This window comes from Tursiops truncatus, chromosome 17 (genome assembly GCF_011762595.2).
Source record: "Tursiops truncatus isolate mTurTru1 chromosome 17, mTurTru1.mat.Y, whole genome shotgun sequence".
NCBI lineage: Eukaryota > Metazoa > Chordata > Mammalia > Artiodactyla > Delphinidae > Tursiops > Tursiops truncatus.
In genome coordinates this window covers 9,167,940-9,189,311 of record NC_047050.1, presented here as the reverse complement: position 1 = coordinate 9,189,311, position 21,372 = coordinate 9,167,940, and the positions used below count along the sequence as shown (strand labels likewise).

Sequence of the window (21,372 nt, the reverse complement as noted above, 5' to 3'; positions counted from 1 at the left end):
CCAACTTGTAAGGATACTGATACAAAACACCCGTTCTCAGGAAAGAGCGGAGATGGATGTGACCATGTCTGGTTCCGTCCAGCAGCCCGATCGTCAGAGGCGGATGCCCTCTGAGTCTGGGCTGTGAGGGGTGGAGGTACAGTGGAGCTGACGGCAGTGCCAGCCTGAAATGGGGGGCAGCTGCGTCTGTGTTCCGGTACTTGGTTGCAATAGCAGACAGTCTGTCAGCGGTGACCACAGAGCATGTAACAATTTTTGTGAAGAAAAATTAGCCTCCTGCAAAGGCAATCAGACAAGTCAAGATACCAGAGAAAAGTCAAGTTCTCATTTGGAAACCTTAGAAAAAGATTGGCTAAAAGTAACAGGAGAAGCTTTTTTCATCACGTCTTTCTTAACTGCAGTCACAGGGTGTCTTCCTCATGGAAATTTCTCCTCATGGAAATTTCTAGCATCATCAGATCTCTCTACTTCTCTTGTGAAACTCAGTTCTGAGATTCCACTGCTGTCTTTCTTTGATAAACTGCCTTGGTCTAATTATTTTTATGTGAAGAGTTACTGCCACATGCCGCTTAATTGCCCCACCACCCAGTTGCTAACCATTATGATGATTTTGACAAAACTTAAAGTAATTCAGTTGCTCACTCTGACATCATTCCCTGAATATCTGTATCTCTTTCAGAGCTGCGTGGATTTATGCCAAGCTCTGCTTCTTCCTGAGAGGTAAATCTGCTTCTGTGAGCCCCCTCCCTTTGGGGTAGCTGCTGCTTCCACCATGAGCTGCTGCGGCGGTGTCCTCTTCAAAGCCACTGATGACCAGGTGAGCAACCCTTGTCCTGACTGTTTCCCCATTGTGAAAGGTGGTGTAGGAGCAGCAATGGAGGAGACGCTGGCAGAGAAGCAGGATGTACTTATGTTGAGAGTTACAGCTCCCTCATTCGCCGCCATGGCAAGACAATGGTCCCCAGAACAGGCTCCCCTTGACCCGTGTGTCACGTATCCCCAAGCCAGACCCAGACAACAATCACCGGAAGCATCGCCATGGCCTTAGGCATAAAGGATGCCATTGTTTAGACGGTGCAGCAATGGCTGCTGAGGGCCTCAGAGCATCCCCACCAGGAGCCAAGGTTCCTTCACGGCTTAAACATCTGCTTCCTAGTAGGTTGCTGACTTTATGTGAGAACGGTGGTGAAGGCCAGATTAGATATGCACAACTTTCAACTTTATCCTCTGCAGCGTGGCCTCCATGCAGGGGACATTCGTTTTCTTCTTCTGCTTTTGATAAACTCTTCATCGTCTTTCCAACATCAGCTCAGGCATCATCTCCCAGTGGTGCCTTCTCTCCCCAAGTGAGAAGTAAACGTTCCCTCTTCTGCAAAAAATTGCCTTGGGGACATTGTTTTGTATCTACTTATTTCTATGTAGGTCTCCTCTACTAGATCATTCACGGCTGGAGGTCAAGCCCAAGTATTACTCATCTTTGTATCTCCAGCCCAGGGCCTGGTACACATGTTGTGAGTGACCAACAAACAGTTGTAAATGGAAGTAAACCAATTTATGTAACCAGTGGGTCTTGATAGCTTGGTGCCATTACTTTTTTTTTTTAATTTAAATATAGTTGATTTACAATGTTGTGTTAGTTTTCGGCATATAGCAAAGTGATTCAGATATACACACACGTGTGCACACACACATACGTATATACCCCTTTTCAGATTCTTTTCCATTATACGTTATTACAAGATATTGAATATGGTTCCCTGTGTTATACAGTAGGTCCTTATTGCTTATCTGTTTTATATATAGTGGTGTGTATCTGTTAATCCCAAACTCCTAATTTACCCCTCCCCCCCTTTCCCCTTTGGTAACCATAAGTTTGTTTTCTGTGTCTGAGTCTGTTTCTGTTTTGTAAATAAGTTCATTCGTTGATGCTGGTACTTTAAAGAGAGACAAAGCATGAAAGACCAAATCCACGTGTGAACTGCCTCACATCACATCACCCCAGTGCACATCTTCACACCCAGTTGGACTGTGGGCCCTGGAAAAGTGCACTTTATGATTGCGAGCAGTGACACAATCAAACACAAGAATGAGAGCTCCCTGTACAAGTCTGCAGTGAATGTAACCACCCATCTGGAGTTGAAAGTTACCCATCTATATCCATGTTCCCAGGAATATGATAAAGATTCTCCCGATCTCCTTCATAAAGAGGCTTCTTCATAAACCTGGCTTTGTACTCTATGGAACTTAGAGCCTTAACGAAGGTTAAAAGCCAGGGTTCCTGCCCTCTCTAACGATTTAGTTCAGAAGATTGGCTTTTCCTCCAGTCTTGCTGGTACAATGGATGTGGCATCCCTGAGCTGGTTACAATGGAATCCAATACAAAGGCTTTTATTAAAAGAAATCAAGCAGGCTGGTTGATGCCAACTGGATAAACTCTGCCATATTTGCATACCTGAGGGGGGCACCCACTGACCTCTTAAATTGTTTCATGCACAATGATTTTAATTTGGGTTTAGTTTGATCTTGCCGATTCCTGCTCCCTCCATGGTTGAAAGGCATTCCATATTCATCTAACATAATGATATGCATCATCTATCAAAGTAGAAACTTGTTCTCTTGCTTTCTGCAGCCTGTAGTTGAAGCCACATTCAGCTGAAAAGGTGTGGGAGGTCAGCAGTGAACAGGGGAGTTGAGAAAGCCCTTTGGTGCAACTAGAGATTATCATACTAAGTGAAGTAAGTCGGAAAGAGAAAGATAAATACCATCTGATATCACTTATATGTGGAATCTAAAATATAACACAAATGAACCTATCTACGAAACAGAAACAGACTCATAGACATAGAGAACAGACTTGTGGTTGCCAAGGGGGAGGGGGGTGGGGGAGGGAGGGACTGGGAGTTGGGGGTTGGTAGATGCAAACTATTACATTTAGAATGGATAAACAACAAGGTCCTACTGTAGAGCACAGGGAACTATATCCAATCTCCTGTGATAAACCATAATGGAAAAGAATATTAAAAAAGAATGCATATATGGGTATAACTGAGTCACTTTGCTGTACAGCAGAGATTGATACAACATTGTAAATTATACTTCAAAAAAAAAAAAAAAAAAAGAGAAAGCCCTTTGAGGAGGGAGTGGAGTTGATCAAAGCCTTTTAGGTAAACTTACCGGGACGTTTCATGTGTTCTGGATTCACAGAGATTGAAGGGACTTTAGGAAACAGAGACAGAAGTCACTTTGCCTCTGGGCCATGCCACAGGACACCCTTTTCAGGCACATGGATACACGAGTGTCATTTAAGAAAGGAGATTCCATTACCATCAGTAATCAATTGGCATTTTTTAATAACCTCCCCTAATAGTAAGATCTTTCTGACATCTGACCGACATCTTTCATACTGCAGTTTCTCTGCTGAGTTATATTTTTCACCGTGGAGATGAAAGACATCATCCATCATCCTCTTTTCACATAACAAATATACAGAAGACTCTCTAAGTCACCGCTAGGCATTGTTTCAGTTCTTTTCTCACTTCCATTGCTCTGATCATCTTTGTTATTGTCACAATCCCTGCCAAGTTCCCCACATCCACAGATACCCACTTCTGGAGTTGATCATTTATGAGCACTCAGTAGCATGAGTAATGAGGTGACGGCTGCTTGGTCCTGGAACGTTATACAGGGTGAATGTTTTTCCAGATTAGGTTGGCTTTAAGAAACCAACATATATTTAAACATCTCTCATGTGACAGGCACAGTGCTGATTTGTGTAGCCTGTGAACTATGTTTCCTTCAGCTCATTCTGCTGGAATCGAGTTAATTCCACATGGGGAGGTGGAGTAACCAGTGCAGGTTTCTCAGGGCTTCCGCCCCAAAGAAGCTGGGGAAGGGGGTACGGATTTGGGCAGGAACCACTGTGGCAAAGAGGCAGCTGATGAAGACTTTCATGCGTGTTTCTTACACCAGTGACTGCTGTCCAAATTTCCTCTGTCTCCATGAAATTACAGAGCACTGAGCCAAAAGAATCGGAAGGTCGTCCGAGCAGGTCCACAATGTCATGTTGAGGGAAAGACCCCAGCTCCATCACTGACTACTTGAGAGACTTTGGGAAGGTTGTCTATCATCGATGAACCTCATAGATGTAGTAGTCTATTTATAGAATGGACTACTAATTAGTACATTACAGTAGTTTCATGAGGATGAAGTTAGATAATATACGCAAAGTGCACATGATATCTATTATTTTATACAGTTGTCTATTTGCTACTTAGAGTTTTCTAGGAATGGAGTCATGGTATCTATTTTCTTGTTTTCTAGTATTTTATCAATCAAGTGACCATGATTCCTTCCTTATACTCAACTGAAATCTGTCCAGTTTGAGGTGTTTTTGTTGTAGTTGTTGACTTCCTTCCGGTTAGTCAAATATTTGAGTACTAGGCACAGTCATGGGCAACTTTACAGATGCTCTACATACCTTATCCCATTGAATCCATCCTCCCTCCTCCACCTATGAAACTTGAGTCCAGGTGACAGAACCAAGTCTCAGAGACTTCAAGGGAGGCCCCTGGGGCCGCACAGATAGAGCATGGATCCCAACCTAGTCTTTCTTCCCTTTTCCCTCTGCTATGTTGCCCCCAAGACACATATTAAGTTTCTGTTTTGTAGACTAAATCATCCTTTTTTCCCTTCAATTTGGCAATCAACTACTGATAAAAAAAAATAAAATAAAACTATCATTTTAGAAACATAAACCATGGTACCGACTTCAAATCCTTTTTGGAATGAAAAATAATAATGATAATGTTGGGTTACATGTGAAAGGTGTGTTTCAAATATGAGTGGAAAATTAAACCAATGATTAGTAGTGGTAGGTCCAAATTATTTCAGGTTTGGTTAGTTTTGGCCAAGTTAGAAGGATTAATATTTTCCATCTCATCACACCTTTACTTACAGATGAACAGGCTTTAACTCAACATGATCCTGGTAGTAGGAGTGTGCATCAAGTCCACCTATGAAATCAACTGAAAATACAACATAGCCCGATATGAATAAATGTGCAAACTCACATAGTACTAGGTGATTTAAAAAGAACACATAGAAATAATATTAACAAAAGTATCTGCCTATCACAAAAATGGAAGAATGTGTATTTAAGATAAAGACTGTTCAAAATATTATCAGTTGTCCAAAAATGGGGAAGTTTTAAGAAACACACATAGAACTTGGGATCTTAGTGACTGAAAAATCACAGTTGTTACTGGCTTTAGTGAAAAATGAAGTAACATTAAATAACATTAGATTTTAAATAATGTGTTTGTCCTTAGGCATACAGATATGCCCTTTCCCCCTATATATCAAAAGATATACCTTTTCTTCTTGTTGCCAGAATCCGTTTTTTTCCTTAAGAATATTTATTGCATCATTAGAAAGACCTTTGAGAAGTCACAAAATCTATGTCCTTGCCTTCTGTCCTCAAGCTGTCCCTGACAAATAAGCACCTGCATTCTGTTGGGTCCCCTAATTTCCTTTCCCTTTTTGGCCATGCCATGCGGGCTCTTAGTTTTCCGACCAGGGATCGAACCCATGCCACCAGCATTAGGAGCGCGGAGTCAACCACTGGGCCGCCAGGGAAGTCCCTAAGCACCTGCATTTTGCAGAGGAGGTGTCGACTTCTCTCTGGTGGTGTGGTACTTGCCTCACAGTCTGTATAGACTCACTATTTTTGGTAATATTCTTTCTAATTTCTTTCTGTTTTGATCAAAGCCTCAATCTTTCTTTTCCAAACCTAATGTCTACAGCTAATCTTAGTTCATTTCTCCTGATTTTTTTTTTTTTCATAGTCCATTAAAAATATTAATTAGGTCATACCAAGCTCTGGTTATACTACAGCACTCTAACATTAACAGATATGTGGGCATATAGGAACACTGAACTCTGTGTCAGTGTGTTTAGGTACACAGCTGTGAATATTATATTATATCCTCCACTCAAGACAGGCATACTAGTGAACTGTGATTTAGAGAGAGATGAATTAGCCTAGAAGTTCTAGTGAAGTCTTGACCTAATCTGACTAGCTCTATCCTTCCATCTCCACTGAAGGAGGTGAGGCGGAGCTTCACCAGATCACTGTGTAGACATGAGCTTTGGAGTCCTCTGGGGCTCACAACAACCAGGTGACAAGGGACCATCTCCAGGTAATACCCCTGGAGACCAGAGGAGGCTGAGGCCCATCCTTTCCCTACCAAGTCCCATAGGTTACCTGGATACAACCTCAAGGAGAGAAGCAGTGAGAGGGGAGTCAATGTGAGACACTAAAAAGATTTTCCCAGAGAGAATGAGCAGTGCCTAAAGGGGCCATTTAGTCAGACTGGATTAAGTTTTTATTAGATTAGATATTTAATCAAATATCAACTCCCTTACCTTGTTGACCAATGGGCGGGAATTTAGAAGAAAGATCACTTGATCAATTAAGATCATTGACTAAAAGTTGAATGATCCTATAATTTATAGGGCATTTTGGAAGTTAAAGGGGGTGTTAAACAAAAGTACAAATATATACATTTGTGAATAAAATTATTCACAAATTGAAAAATTATATTCAAAATAAAATTATTTATAAAAATAAAGATTAAAAATGAATACCTGTATTCATTAAAGCAAAATAAAAAGAAAACTTCTTTACATTTCTCATTTGAACGTTAAAATGGAACATTAACAGAATGATTATTTTTTGGTATATATTCATGTACTGCCATGAATCTGCTCCTTAGCCCATCTCGTCTCTAACATACCAAACCACTGATATTTTGGGGAAAAAAATATATATAATATATAGCTTTTTCAGTATGGTTTTATTATTTTCATAAATTTATTTACAATCTTATTCAAAATTTCTTTTTATGATTAGTAAATGTGAAATTGTTGATACCTTAATTGACTGTAAATCACAGTATTTTTTTTACTCTATTTGCTTTATTGTTTGCTGTTTCTCTTCCATATACATCTAGATTGACATGTATTGACACGTACACACAGAAATAATATATATACAATAACATTTTTCTGAATGATTCAAGAGTAAGTTACTTGCATAAAGCCCTTCACGCCCAAATATTTCAGTGAGCATTTCCTCTAAATAATAATATTCTCTTACATTTACACAGTAGAGTTTTCAACTTCAGGAAAATTAATACTGATACAATATTTTTATCTAAGCAAACAACCATATGCCAATTTTTTAGTTGACCTAATAATTTCCTATGTAGCATTAACTATTTTCACTGTGGAAATATCTTCCGTATAGGCGCTGCTAAATGCCAAGCAAGTTTGCTAAAGAGAGGACAGGTGCAGTATAGTTTAGCCCAAATACCTCCCTGGCACTGTTAGTTCTGTATAACATTTAAATGCTAATTTGTCCAGTTTGCTTGCTTTTGTGAGCATAAATTTCAGTGTTTTCCTTTTTTATAAGCTTTCATTTATTGCCATTTACTAAAAGCTTCAAAAGATGATTTGGGGGTGCTTCGTTTGATTTAATAACTTGATTTAATAATTTTATTTAAATTCTTTAACTGATCTTGAATGCAGGGCAGTTAAAATGTAGAAGACTCATTTATGAAGTGGTCACAGTCATTGTAGGGAACTTAGATTAACTTATAAAGCAGTTCTTTAAAGGCTGAAATAACCCTACCTCTGACAGATGAAGAGAAGCAAAGAGAGAAAATGTATTCTGTCATCCTGAAGTGGTTTTTGTTTGTTTGTTTGTTCGTTTTCAACATCAACCTCATTACAAAAATATTCTCAGGGAAATGCAAACCAAAACCACAGTGAGATACTACTTTATACCCACTAAAATAGCTATAATAAAAAAAAAATCAGATAATAACAAATGTTGGTAAGGATGTGGAGAAACTGGACACCATGCACTGCTGGTGGAAAGGTAAAATGGTGCAACCACTTTGGAAGACAGTTAGGCAGTTCTTAAAAGGGTAAATCTAGTTACCGTATGACCCAGTAGTTCCACTCCTAGCTATATACCCGAGAGAAATGGAAACATACGTCCACACAAAAATTTGTACACAAATGTTTATAACAGCATTATTCATAATATCCAAAAGGTGGAAAAAGTATTGTAGTTTATTTACCCTAATGTGTGTGTGTGTATATATATATAAATTTTGGGAACTAGACAAGACTACCAAAAGAGTAAGTATTAAGGAGGAATCATTGAAAAGTAGGTAATTAAGAAAGTGAAAACATCAAGAATCGTTTATGGATGGAACACAGCAGTGTGGCCTCTTGACAAGAGAAGCCTGGTGTTTCCATATTAGAAAAATAGTTTTTTATGCACACACCAGAGTAGGAAGGTAGTTGGAGTAAAGAGGTAAATTGAAATGCAAATGGAGGGCAAGTTTATAGACTCTGAAAGTGTTTTTAAAATGATGCTTTAAAAAATGAAGTTTTTTTTTTTAAGATGACTTAACAAAATACTTGAAAACAACTCAGTAGGAAAGACCTTCAGCTTTTACGTTTGCAGAAAGGTAGTTATATCACATTGTTAAGAAAGTGAAGCAACTGTGCGTTCTAAAAGTCACTGTAATGAGAAAGATGTGAGAAGAAGATGCTGAATTGAAGGAGTTTCTCCAGTAGAAATAAGGAGATGAATTTCAATGAAACCTGGGAAGTAGCAGAAGAGGCACGGATGGTTTTCAGAAGTATTAGAAAAGGAGGTTTAGAAAGGAAGCATCCACGGAATCTGCAGTCATTACAGTGAGAACACCACAAAGGGTCTTTGCAAGAAGAGTGCCTTGGAAGAGGCGGGGAAGACAGAAGGAGGGGCCGGGCACAGCTTGGTGGGTGACCTGCAGGATAATTGAGTTGAATTCAATATACTCTGGTTATTAAAGTCTTAAAACGTAGAACAAAAAACTTAGCACAATTAACACCCGGCATCAGCTGATGCAGAAAAGCGTTATGCAGAGCATTGCCCCCTTCACCTGTTCTCGGAAACTGAGGTGTTACTATAAAAGATCCCGCAGGGAGAGCCTGCAGCCAGGAAACCGCATTGTTTGTAGTCCTTTCAAACGTATTTCCTGTGCCAACTTCCACTTGGAAGAAATGATGTTACTTGGAATGGAATATCTTTGTGGAAGTGACCACCATGAGAAGAAATGCTAAATCTCGTTTTGGGAAAATAAGGGAAGGTACATTTTTGCTTCTTAAAGATCATACCCACAACCTTTGCCAAATCATATTCTGTTACATTTTATTGAACCAGACTTTAATCATGGCAGATTAATAATTAAAATTTCATCGTATACCCATACAGAACAGCTATTAAAGGTCAACAGTCTTTTTGGGGGGGGCATTGTTTTCACAGTTGTGTAGTATTTGAATCACATCCTAAAATTCTGTTATTCTCATGATAATCTTCACATATTGAGTACTTGCTGACAAGACATTTGACTTGCAGGAAGACAGCTGGGTGTGTTACCTATGCCTCCCCACATCCAATTAAATTTTACTGGGCTAGCCCGTTATTTTTCTTACATCGTGCACGTAATTTATATTCTTAATCAATATTTAAACATGAATGCTTTAGTTTTAATCTAGTGAGTGCCCAATGTATCTTTCTTTACCGATTTATGAAGAATTTCATTGTTATCCTTGTTGGCACAGCTGGGTGTTTGAAAGCACACGGATTTTGGTCCCTGAAATATCTGGATCAAATATTAGTTCCACTTCTTGCAGGCTGCGAGCTGGGAAGACTCAGCTCTCAGTGTACTCGTCTGTACAATGCCTGCCAGGCTGTGGACGCCCTCGGTGAGATAAAAGCCGTGGACTGTGCAGCAGACCGCGGGCTGCTGTTGATTTATTCACACATTTATCTTATTCCGATGACACATTCCCATCAACTACTGATTTCCAAAATTTCAAAACCTTTGTTTAGCTTAGGATAACAATGGTTTGTGAGAATTCCAGCATTCTATTCCCCCCTTCCCCAGAAGAGCATCTGTCCTTGGGGAACCTGTATTGAGCTTGCGTCTAGTCTGATTTTCTCATATTTGGAAAGAGTAGCTAGTCTGGAGGAGGGAGGATTGATTAGTCCATCACGTTTTGAAGGCTGAGGTTTCACCATCTCTGAGTGTTTCTTATTGTGGAAAATTAAGCTTCCCCGTATAAGGACGTGGCAAGGAAGAAAGTAAAGCTCAAGGGAGGCAGAATTTTCGGAGTTCAGTGTCACGTGGGATTGTGGCTCTCCCTCTGTCCAGGGCTGGTGCTGGGCACTCCCTGAGCACGTGCCCAGCCCATGTGACCCGCCCAGTGCACCCGTGATCCGCCTGAGTGCACACCTTTTTTTTTTTTTTTTTTTTTTTTGGCTGCGTTGGGTCTTTGTTGCCGCGCGCGGGCTTTCTCTAGTTACGGCGAGCGGGGGTACTCTTCCTTGCGGTGCGCGGGCTTCTCATTGTGGTGGCTTCTCTTGTTGCGGAGCACGGGCTCTAGAGCGCAGACTCAGTAGTTGTGGCGCACGGACTTGGTTACCCCGCGGCATGTGGGATCTTCCCGGACAAGGACTTGAACCCGTGTCCCCTGCACTGGCAGGTGGATTCTTAACCACTGCACCACCAGGGAAGTCTGCACACGTGACAAACTTGATCACCATTTTTTTTAGCTTTTAACTGGCATTGTTTTTATTCTCTAGTCCTTTCCCCCCACAGTAGCACAAATACTGAGGGAACATCTCTCTCTTTTTTTCTTGGTATTTCAAGTCACTCCGTGGGATTCTTTGTAGGTAATATATCCCTTTTATGCAAAGTGCACAGAGTGACTTTTTTTTTTTTTTTTTTCCGGTATGCGGGCCTCTGGCTGTTGTGGCCTCTCCCGTTGCGGAGCACAGGCTCCGGACGCGCAGGCTCAGCAGCCATGGCTCACAGGCCCAGCCGCTCCTGTGGCATGTGGGATCCTCCCGGACCGGGGCACGAACCCGCGTCCCCTGCATCGGCAGGCGGACTCTCACCCACTGCGCCACCAGGGAAGCCCCAGAGTGACTTTTTCCTAATGCTTTCAGTGTTTAGATGCAGGGATGCACTTATTCTAGTTATTCTGTAAGGATCCCATGGACCGTCTCTAGAATTTTGTCTTTGATTCTTGCAAGGGGGAACCTGGTTATAGTGTCCTTACAGGGTCCTTTGATAAGAAAGCATCTACCACCGTGGCTTCTTTCCTCACTCTTAGTTGCTAGAGTTGTATCACCTTTATAAAGATGCCTCTGACATACCAGCTCCCACCATCCTACTTCCTCAATACACACATACACTTTTTTTTTTTTTTTTTTTTTTTTGCGGTACGCGGGCCTCTCACTGCTGTGGCCTCTCCCGTTGCGGAGCACAGGCTCCGGACGCGCAGGCTCAGCGGCCATGGCTCACGGGCCCAGCCGCTCCGCGGCATGTGGGATCTTCCCGGACCAGGGCACGAACCCGCGTCCCCTGCATTGGCAGGCGGACTCTCAACCACTGCGCCACCAGGGAAGCCCCACTTTTTTTGTTTTGATTTTCTCATATTCAGAAAGAAAGGAGCTAGGTTCTCTTTTTTTTTCCTTTCTTTCTTATTTGTGTTTTCATCTTTAACAGTGTATTTTCTATTCCCTTTAAAGTTACTCAGCTTTTTTAAAGCGACACAAATTGTGCTATTTTCCTATTGTAGACATACTCTTAACCCTTTGGTTAATCTTCATCACTAATTTGGTGGAATGGCTGTTTTCTCTTATCAACTACAGTTTGGCTTTCCTGAAGTCTCTTTCAAAGTTTTTGTAAGTTTTCAGTTACTGTCTGCTCCGAATCACTGGAGGCTTTGTGTCACTACTGCTGGGCTCATTCAGAGGAACATTTTATTCTAGAGAAAACAAGATTTTTAAAAATTCTGAAAACACCTCCCTTTTCTATTTTTGGAGCTCCCTTTTCATTTTTATTTGGCTGAATTTCCAGCTTTTGTTTCTCTCATGGGTCCAGATCTCTGGAAGCAGATGTTCCCATAATCAGTGCTGACAGTTTCTTCCCACTTTAAAATTTTCTAAGAGTAGATAATATTTAAATAATGGCATAATGAATTTTTAAAATCTCTTTGGGGTCAATAATGCAGAATAGAATGGCTGAGAGGAAAAATATTGCTTAAAAAGGTAAGGGCTAAAAACAGTTCTAAGAAGCTGTCTAAACAGATATAATTTTTCCCTTAAGTAATACATTTTTTCTCAGTTATCCAAGTTTTTCCCAATATATTTTTATCATTCTCATTTAAATCTGGCTAATGTTCTACTTTGCTCAATAAATCAAGTGACAAATACTTGTTGACTTTGAAGTCTCTCTATAATTCATTTTTACTGTCTGCTTCTACAATTTTGAACATTTCCTCTTTGAATATTCTTTTTTCTTTTTAAAAAATAGCCTCTATTATTACTTTTGGTTTTCCCATTTCTAGGGCAGACTCCCTCCCCAAAATGCCATTTCTTCTGAGATCGTTTTATAAATTCTTTTCTCTTTCTATGAATTACTGTTCAAAGAAAATTGAATCTGATCATATTCTTCCCAAGATTAAATCCATTCATTGATTGCATGTCATCTAGCAGAGTATCCCGGCTGGAGAGACCTAAGTAGGGTGTGGGTGTGCACGTACACACTTGCTGAGTAAGACTTGGGGTAGCTAGCCCTTTGGGGTGGTCATTTATTGCTCGGAAAAAGTAATGTATTTATCACAGGGTGCCTTATACATGTTAACTTTCTCTATAAGTGCCAAGATATAAAATAGGTTGGGACTCACTGGTGTTAAGACAGAATCCAAGGTCCCTCAAAGACTGACCCCGCTGTTCACTTAGTGAACTGAACATACCTCACTCCTCATCACTTCCTGAGTATCCCATGGTTTTCCCAAGCTTTGTTGACATACTTTTGCCAGTATTTAAAATGCATTTCCTTTGTTCCCTTCCTCATGATGTAATATTCTTCATATAAGACCATGTCCTCATGCTCTGAGCAGCCATGCTTGGTGCCCTGACACACAGTTAGCCTCTGCTTATTTTTTTTGTGCTTCTGATTCACTTTATACAGACCATTATCTACACTTTACTCCTCCATAATTATTTACACGCCTTGCTCACTTATTAGAATGTAAGATCTCCTGGGAAAGGGACCACGTCTTATTCATTTCTGTATCCTTGTGGGTCTAGTATACAGAAGTCTTTCAATAACTGTTTCTTGAATGAATGAATCAAATCAATACAGGATTAGCTATTTAAACTTGTTTAAAGTCCTAAAATTAATCAATAATATGCTGGAACTGGACTCTACTTTTGGATCTGGATGGGTTAATGACCTCAGACAAGAAGAGATGTGGGAGAAATGCTGAATCCAATCAAGCATTTAAATGTCTACAAGAATTGGCAAGCTACCTAGAATATAGAAAGAACACAGAATTCCATCAGGAGCTATGGTTGAAAGGAGTCAGTGTAATGTCAGCAAAGCATCTGAGTCATGTGGGAAGACATTAAAATGTTTTAAAGCATTCGTGAGTATAAAACCAACCAGAAAGAGACTCTTAATCGGAGTAAAGTCTTGCGTCTACTCAAATCTAATGTCATCTGAGTCCTGATGCTGTGGGCGGCGGAATTAATCACAGTTGAAGGGTATGGAATGAGTTCTCCTCTTATTCCACCAACTATTTCAAAAAGCTCTGAAAATCCATTTGTGGAAAGTGAGAATCCCCTTGGAACTGAGGTCCTGCTTCCCAGCTGAAAATCCCTTAACATACAGCAAACTCAAATTGCTTGAGATGCCTATTTGTTGGAGAAATACATTTCAGTATTTATTTCAACATTGTGGCTCTATCATCTTAAACATGTGGCTTCCAAAGCTCCTGCGCTGGTCTGTATCCACCAGGCAGAAGCGGGAAGGGCGTGGAGAACCACGTGTGGAAGTGACGTGGGCGCTAGGCCTGGAAATGGCCATGTCCCTCTGCTCACAGTCCATCTGGAGTTCAGTGTCATGGGACACCTAACTGCAGGGAGCCTGGGAGATGCAGCCCAGCTGTGTGTCGGAAAAAGAACACACAGATGGCAAAGATCTGGCCAATCTCTGACACAACCATGTACATTCAAGCTTTGCACTTGACTGAACTGTACATAGCAAAGAAAGCTGTTCTCTGAGTACACCATTAACTCAACTCTAGACTTTTTGTTCTTATAATCAAAGAGAGAGAGCAAGGACAAACAAAAGAGAGGAGAGAAAAAAGAGAGAAAGTGAGTGAGAGAGCGAGCACCTGTTTCCTCCTCTGAGGAAAAATGTGGACAAAACTGAAAGGCTAGTTAGGTATAAAATTTAGAATTAATTTACTTTGTGCCTCGTACAACTTAGAAGGAGAGACAAATGCCTTTACTTCTCCCCTACTTTATCTTCACGTTGGCATCCAAGTTATTGGTACTCCCAAATACCTCACTTAGACCAGTTTCAAATATTGCTCCCAGAAAGAACACTAAATTATTCTTTTTTAGTCAATAAAATGCTTAGTATAAAGCACACGAAGGGACTTCCCTGGTGGTCCAGTGGTAAAGAATCCGCCTTCCAATGCAAGGGAATGCAGGTTCGATCCCTGGTCAGGGAACTAAGATCCCACATGCCGCGGGGCAGCTAAGCCCGTGCACCACAACTACTGAGTTCGCGCGCCTCAACTAGAGCCCGTGTGCCGCAAACTACAGAGTCTACGCGCCCTGGAGCCCTAGCGCCACAACTAGAGAAGACCTGCACGCCACAACTAGAGAGAAGCCTGTGCACCAAAATGAAGAGGCTGCATGCCTCAACGAAGATCCTACGTGCCGTAACCAAGACCTGACACAGCCAAAAATGAATTAAAAAAAAAATAATCTTTAAAAAAAAATACAGCACACGAAGATGAGTGTTCTAAATATGCCTCTTAGTGTTGGTTACTTGCATGACATTTCTTCAAAGGAATTATAAAATCTGACTCCCATTAAATACTTGGTCCAAGAGTATAGCTCTTGAGAATATTGTGTGCCATTTTGCTATCTAAGAGGGATGAACACCTGTTTCATTGTTTGTTCTTACTTTAAAATGCCTCTGTGTCATTGTCTGATCTTACGTAAAATGCTTTAGTGTAACGGTGAGAGTATAAGCTATATACTGGGGATGGCAAGTTAACATTTTAGGACTTAATGATAAAACATCACTCCAGAAGCAGCCAGGGCCAGTACTTCAAAATGTGTTACCTATGTTTGCATTAGAAATCTGCTTAATTTGCGTGAGGATAATAGAAAGAAATTTTAATTGGTAAAATAAGTGCTGTTTGGGACTTCCCTGGTGTTGCAGTGGTTAACCCCCTGTTCCCAATACAGGGGGCCCAGATTCGATCCCTGGTCAGGGAACTAGATCCCACAGGCATGCCACAGCTAAGAGTTGGCATGCCACAACTAAGGAGCCCACGTGCCGCAACTAAGACCTCGTGCAACAAAATAAATATATATATTTTAAAAATAAGTGCTGTTCAAGAGATGGGACTGCCTGGGAAAACTCAAGAGATGGGGTTGCTTGGAAGCCAGAAGGGAGCAGTCAGCAGTGACCTAAGTCACCCATTACAAGGAAGCCCGGTAAGATCTAAGTGAACTTGACAATTAGGAGGTCATTGCTGGCCTTCGAGAGAGTGTTTTCAGTGATAATATAGGACAGAAAGCCCAACAGCCGCGGCCTGACAGCGGATAGGAGGTGAGAAAGTTACACTGTAAGTCTGGACTATTTTGTAGAAAAGTCTAGATGTGGAGGGAAGAAGTATGAGAGACAGGGAAGCTCAGTGTATACCGGGTGGGGAGCCGGGGTAATTTCTTTTGTTTTGTTTTTAAACTTATGTGGCTTTATTCATAAACTGAGGAAAAAGGTCCAATGAGAGGAAGAAACTGGGAGAGAGAAGGGGAAAAGAGATATAAAGTTAGGGAGGCGGAAAGAGAATCATGAATGAAGCAGGCACCTGAACACGTGGGAAGGATGGACAGAAAAGCCACAGAAGCCCGGGGACAGAGTGAAGGCCTCCTCTCCTCTTCTGTGTCGGGAAGGAGAACATCATGGATGAGTACGGACAGTTCCGATGGGAGAGAGACCCTAGGAGCTTGTGGGCACCCATGCCTACTGGCTTTCCTTTGCTGTAGAGTCTTAGCGGGAGAGTCTCAGCGCTGAGCGGGCAGAACAGAAGACAAGGGTGCAAGGATCACGTCACCTCTCTGGGCTTCACGTCCTCATTCCTAAAGTGAGAGTAAGGACTCCAAAGTCTCAGGGTCGGGGGCACTAATACCGCGGTTTTAAGGGACCTGGAGAAGGCGCAGACTCAGAATGGGTGAGAGGAGGAAGGAGAGGTGGCTGGCGCACATGCGCACGTGTGACGTCATGGGGCTGCATCAAGGCCTGCTGGTGCAGCACGTGCTTCTCTGCAGCTCAGGGCCGGCTGGAGAGGTGAGGGCTCAGCCTACCCGCGGTGGGGCGGGCAGAACAGCTCAGTGTTTGGATTGAGAAGGGTGTGTGTGGCGGGCGTTGGGATAGGGATATTGAATTTAGAATTAAAATGGAAACACAAGGACCCTGTCGGAACGCTGGTAGCTGCTATCTCTCTTGGGCTCCTAAATTTTCCCACTAATAACCTACAATAAAACCATTGCCCAGGAGCCACATAAAATCCTCACAGCCCTTTTTTTTTTTTTGTCGCTGCATTTAGGGTGCCGTGAGGATGTGATTGTTGTTGTTGTTGTTGTTACTGCCTCGTAATCACAACTGGTTCCCAAATCCCTCATCTTCCATTCTGTACCATCTGGAGGATAGATCCTTCCGTCTTCCTTCTTGAGGAAAGGCCATGCCACACAGCTTGGGGCTGTTGGTAACCAAGAGAACCTGAGAGCTCCGACCTGTCTGACCAGGGATGGAGGGAGGTCAGATTATGTCTCCTTCAAGCTAACAGGCATCTGTGGAGAGCGCTTGCTTTAAGGGGTGAGGCTGATGCTTCACACTCCCTGGGCTGCTAATGTGGATCAGACAGCTCGAGATGTTCTGAATAGCTGCCTGATATTTGCCATTTGTAAATGAATGAAGAGAACGTGATGCACTTGATGGTACCTTGAGATAACCCCGCTCTGGGCATCATCTGCAGGGGTGTGGTGTTAGAGCTGAGTGCCTTGGGGATCCCCCAAGGGGTGATTCCTTTTGTTAATGGGCGCAGAGCTAGATATTGGCAGAGTGACGACCACCTTCATTTAAATAATTTCTAACGTACATTTTCAAGTGGGAACACAGAAAATTAAACCCCCTCTGGAGTATTGGTGTTCTCTGCTTGTTGGTGTCAACTTTCTGTCAAAACAGGCCACGATTAGTAGCCAGTGAAAACTTCCACGAAATATAAGTGTACAAACCATTTATATAACTTATTGCAAATTAGTCAGATTTTTTTTCTATAGTGCAAGGAATGGGAAATTTAAATTTTCATAAGGTGTGAGGACAGTGATATGAGAGATAATGTAACGACATGAGGGCATTTTCCTTGCTATGTGTTTTGTACATATTTGCACAGAATTTCACATCATATTTGTATGACAAATATTTACTGATTTCTTATGATGTTCCAGATACTGAACCAGGTCCTTGGATCCCAGGGTGGGCAGGGTACGATCCCCGTGCTCTACAAGTGGGGAACACAGTTAATTAAAAAATAAATTGAGCACAGGTTCAGAGGGTCTACTGAGGCACGGGGAAGAGGGCGTCCTGGGGAAGAATGTTGAAGAACACGTACTTGAAGGGAGGTGACCGTGTCTCATCTGGTGACTGAACAGATGTGGGAGGTGAGGAAGAGTCAAGGAATGTGCCCAAGGTTCTAGCTTGTGTGAAGAATGGTCATGCATAGAAATGGAGACAGAGAATAGAAACGGAAGAATTCTCCCCCCTCTCTGCCAATGGAACTCCTAACCAACCTTCCGAGTCCATTTGCTTGCACAGTTCTTCACTCAATACTCACTCATTATCGATTGTACAGAGTGCCCATTATGTCAGGAAATGGGCGAGGCCCTGGGGATAGCATGACTTTTAAAAATTACAGTTGTGTTAAATGTTTCCAAGGAAAATGCAGTGTGCAATGAGACCATATAAGAGTATATCCTGGGTGCCCTCAACTAGCCTGGGGAGGGTGAGAGGGAAGTGGCTAAATTGGAGAGAGACAGTTAAGCTGAGATCGGAAGGGTGTATCTAAGTTAGTGAGTCAACAGAGGGAGGAAAGGGCTTGGTGAATGTAGGAAAACGGATGTAGCTGGGGATGAGGAAGTGAGAGGGGAAGAAAATAACGGCTGTAGATAGTCCCTAGTTAGGTTGAAATATAGGGGTTCTGGGTTGGAGAGACACGACCGTCTGGGTTCCACTTCACCATGAGGTTAGTGCTGACTTTGGAGCTTGTTCTAGTAAAACGGCTTCTCTAGTCTCCATGGAAAGTTCCCCTCTTGAGTCACTGGTTTGGGTACTTTGGTGTTTATGACATTCTTCTTGAGAGATACTGTCTTCTTTTCAGCTTTGATGAGGTATAATTGACAAAACTGTAATATACTTAAAGTTTACAACATGATGGTTTGATATATGTGTACATCGTGAAAGGATGCCCACCATGGAGTTATTAACACATTCATTACAGAGACTGTCTTGTTAACCTGCCCAAGGACTGGAATCCTCTCTGAACCAGAGCACTGTAGCTAGAACCCTATTCTGTGCGGCCTGACCTTCCCATGTGTGGGGCTGGCTTAGGTCTCCACCCTGTTGGACCCAACTTTTTGACCGTACGTCTGTCCCCTTGGCCGTATTTTGCATTTGCGTTCACTCTATGGTGCATCTATCTTCCAAGTCTCTGTGGCCTCCCTGATGGCTTGTCCAGGAGTCCATAAACTCAAGCTCTTGCTCTAATGTGGTATAGTGGAGGTTTACTCCATCTCCCTATATCTTTTATTCTTTTTAAAGATTTTTTGATGTGGACCATTTTTAAAGCCTTTATTGAATTTGTTACAATATTGCATCTGCTTTACGTCTTGGCTTTTTGGCCCCGAGGCATGTGGGATCCTAGCTCCCCGATCAGGGATCTAACCCACACCCCCTGCATTGGAAGGCGAAGTCCTAACCACTGGACTGCCAGGGAAGTCCCCATCTCCCTATATCTTGACCTTCAAAATTACTAAAAATCCATCTGATTATGCTAAAGAGATGCAGGACCTCCATTTGTTAAACATAAATATTTGTAAGTTGGATGAAGGTGGTCAAAAGGTACAAACTTCTAGTTATAAGATAAATATAATAAATACTAAGGGTATAATAACAACATGATTAATATAATTAACACTGCTGTATGTTTTATATGAAAGTTAAGAGAATAAATTCTAAGGGTTCTCATCACAAGGAAAACTATTTTTTTCTTTTCTTTTCTTTTGTTTCTACATGCGATGATGGATGTTCACTAAACTTATTCTGGTAATCATTTCATGATGTATGTAAGTCAAGTCATCATGCTGCACACCTTAAACTTATACAGTACTGCATGTCAGTTATATCTCAATAAAACTGGAAGAAAAACATTGTAAATGTACCAAGCATCTCACTAAATTCTGAACATAATCCTAACACTTCATCAAATTTGAGAAGCTTGTAGTTTTGAAATCCATTTTGAAAAATGAGTTGCTGGGCCAAGAGAATTGACTTAATAAATAAACTCAGCAATCATTTAAAAAATATTTCTATTATTTTATTTTTGGCCACGAGGCACGGCTTGCAGGATCTTAGTTCCCCAACCGGGGATCAAACCTGGGCCCCTGGCAGTGAAGGCACTGAGTCCTAACCACTGGACAGCCAGGGAGTTCCCTCAACAATCACTTTTTATATTAGCTGCTATGTGCGAGGCATTTTCTAGGCTCTAGCGTTATATCTGGGAACATAGAGATTCTGACTGCAGAGATTTTGTATTCTAGTAGAAAGGTTAGGTAGTAAGTTTGTAGCTATTTGGCAGAGTTATGGGGACATGCTTCAGGCCCTAAATCTAAGCTGTGGTGAGGATAGCTGCAACTCACCAGATTGTTGCCAAAAGAAATTTATACTCTCTGAGAACCAGTAGATTCTTCATGGCTTATTGGACCAGTCCTATGACTCCTTTGAAATATTGACTGTGACCACGGGACCATCGTTACTTGGGTCTCATGTATTTCTCCATCCTTGACTCTCACAAATTTCTCCTGTCCCTCCACCCTTGTATGGTCAGGCCACCCAAGATGGCTGTTCTCTTGCTCTCTGTACATCCCCTGCTGGACCAGTCCCTGCTTCACCTACACCTTACCCACACGACTGACCTTCCCTCTTAATCATAGAGCCTAATCAGTAAATGCCTGTGTACTTGCCCCCGACCCCTGGTAGTAATTGTTCTAATCTTTATATCAGAATGTCTCCACTATGTTAGTTTGTCAAAGGGGTGGTGAGGGGCGTGCTTTTCTGCTGTTTTCCCTGGTAACCAATGAGTCAACCTGATAGTGGGGTGTCGCTCCAGGTCCCTTTCTGCTTCAGACGTGGAAGATCCCCCATTCATTAAACCATTGATGTCTCTGTTGCTGACTCTGGGCTCTTTCTTCTGTCTTGAGCCTGGGCCTCAAGGGGTCAAATGGTTGTATAAAGAGCTATTTTGAGATTTTCCATGTAAAATGCTGAACCCACATCTGGGGAGTTCATTTTCTTTTCAAAAACTAATGCTTAGGATTTTCGATGTACATTTCTCCTGCCAATGAACATATACAGCCCAGGCTGGCCTTTGTGAGCCCGACAGACATCCCATTTGCAGTTTGCAACCTAGTATCAGAAGAAGTAGTGCTAGCAACAGCTCCTCTGAAAAAGCCTGGCAATATTTATACACGTTAATACTATTTTTCAGTACTTTTTGCCTCCCCTCCACACTTCCTTGAATTAAAAACGTTCTTTTTAGTAAATCTGACAAGGTACTAACAAGCCCACAAGTTCATTTCAGCAGTAGATGGTTCACACACAAGATGTTGACTTTTTTTTTATGGTTATTTTTTATTTTATTTTTTTAACATCTTTATTGGAGTATAATTGCTTTACAATGGTGTGTTAGTTTCTGGTGTATAACAAAGTGACTCAGCTATACATATACATATACCTCCATATCCCCTCCCTCTTGCGTCTCCCTCCCACCCTTCCTATCCCAACCCTCTAGGTGGTCACAAAGCTCTGAGCTGATCTCCCTGTGCTATGCGGCTGCTTCCCACTAGCTATCTATTTTACGTTTGGTAGTGTATATATGTCCATG

The 21,372-nt window shown here is 41.7% G+C and overlaps 1 protein-coding gene across 1 annotated transcript in view; it reads right to left on the bottom strand.

Annotated features, from left to right (window-relative positions):
• Positions 1-4,950: 4,950 nt before the first annotated feature.
• The window catches only part of NKAIN3 (sodium/potassium transporting ATPase interacting 3), a 254,940-nt gene continuing 238,518 nt past the window's right edge, over positions 4,951-21,372 (bottom strand). Inside the window, exon 6 of the mRNA XM_073794768.1 lies at positions 4,951-5,024. Within this exon, the coding sequence (XP_073650869.1) occupies positions 4,951-5,024 (74 nt within the window). The remainder of the gene's footprint in view (positions 5,025-21,372) is intronic.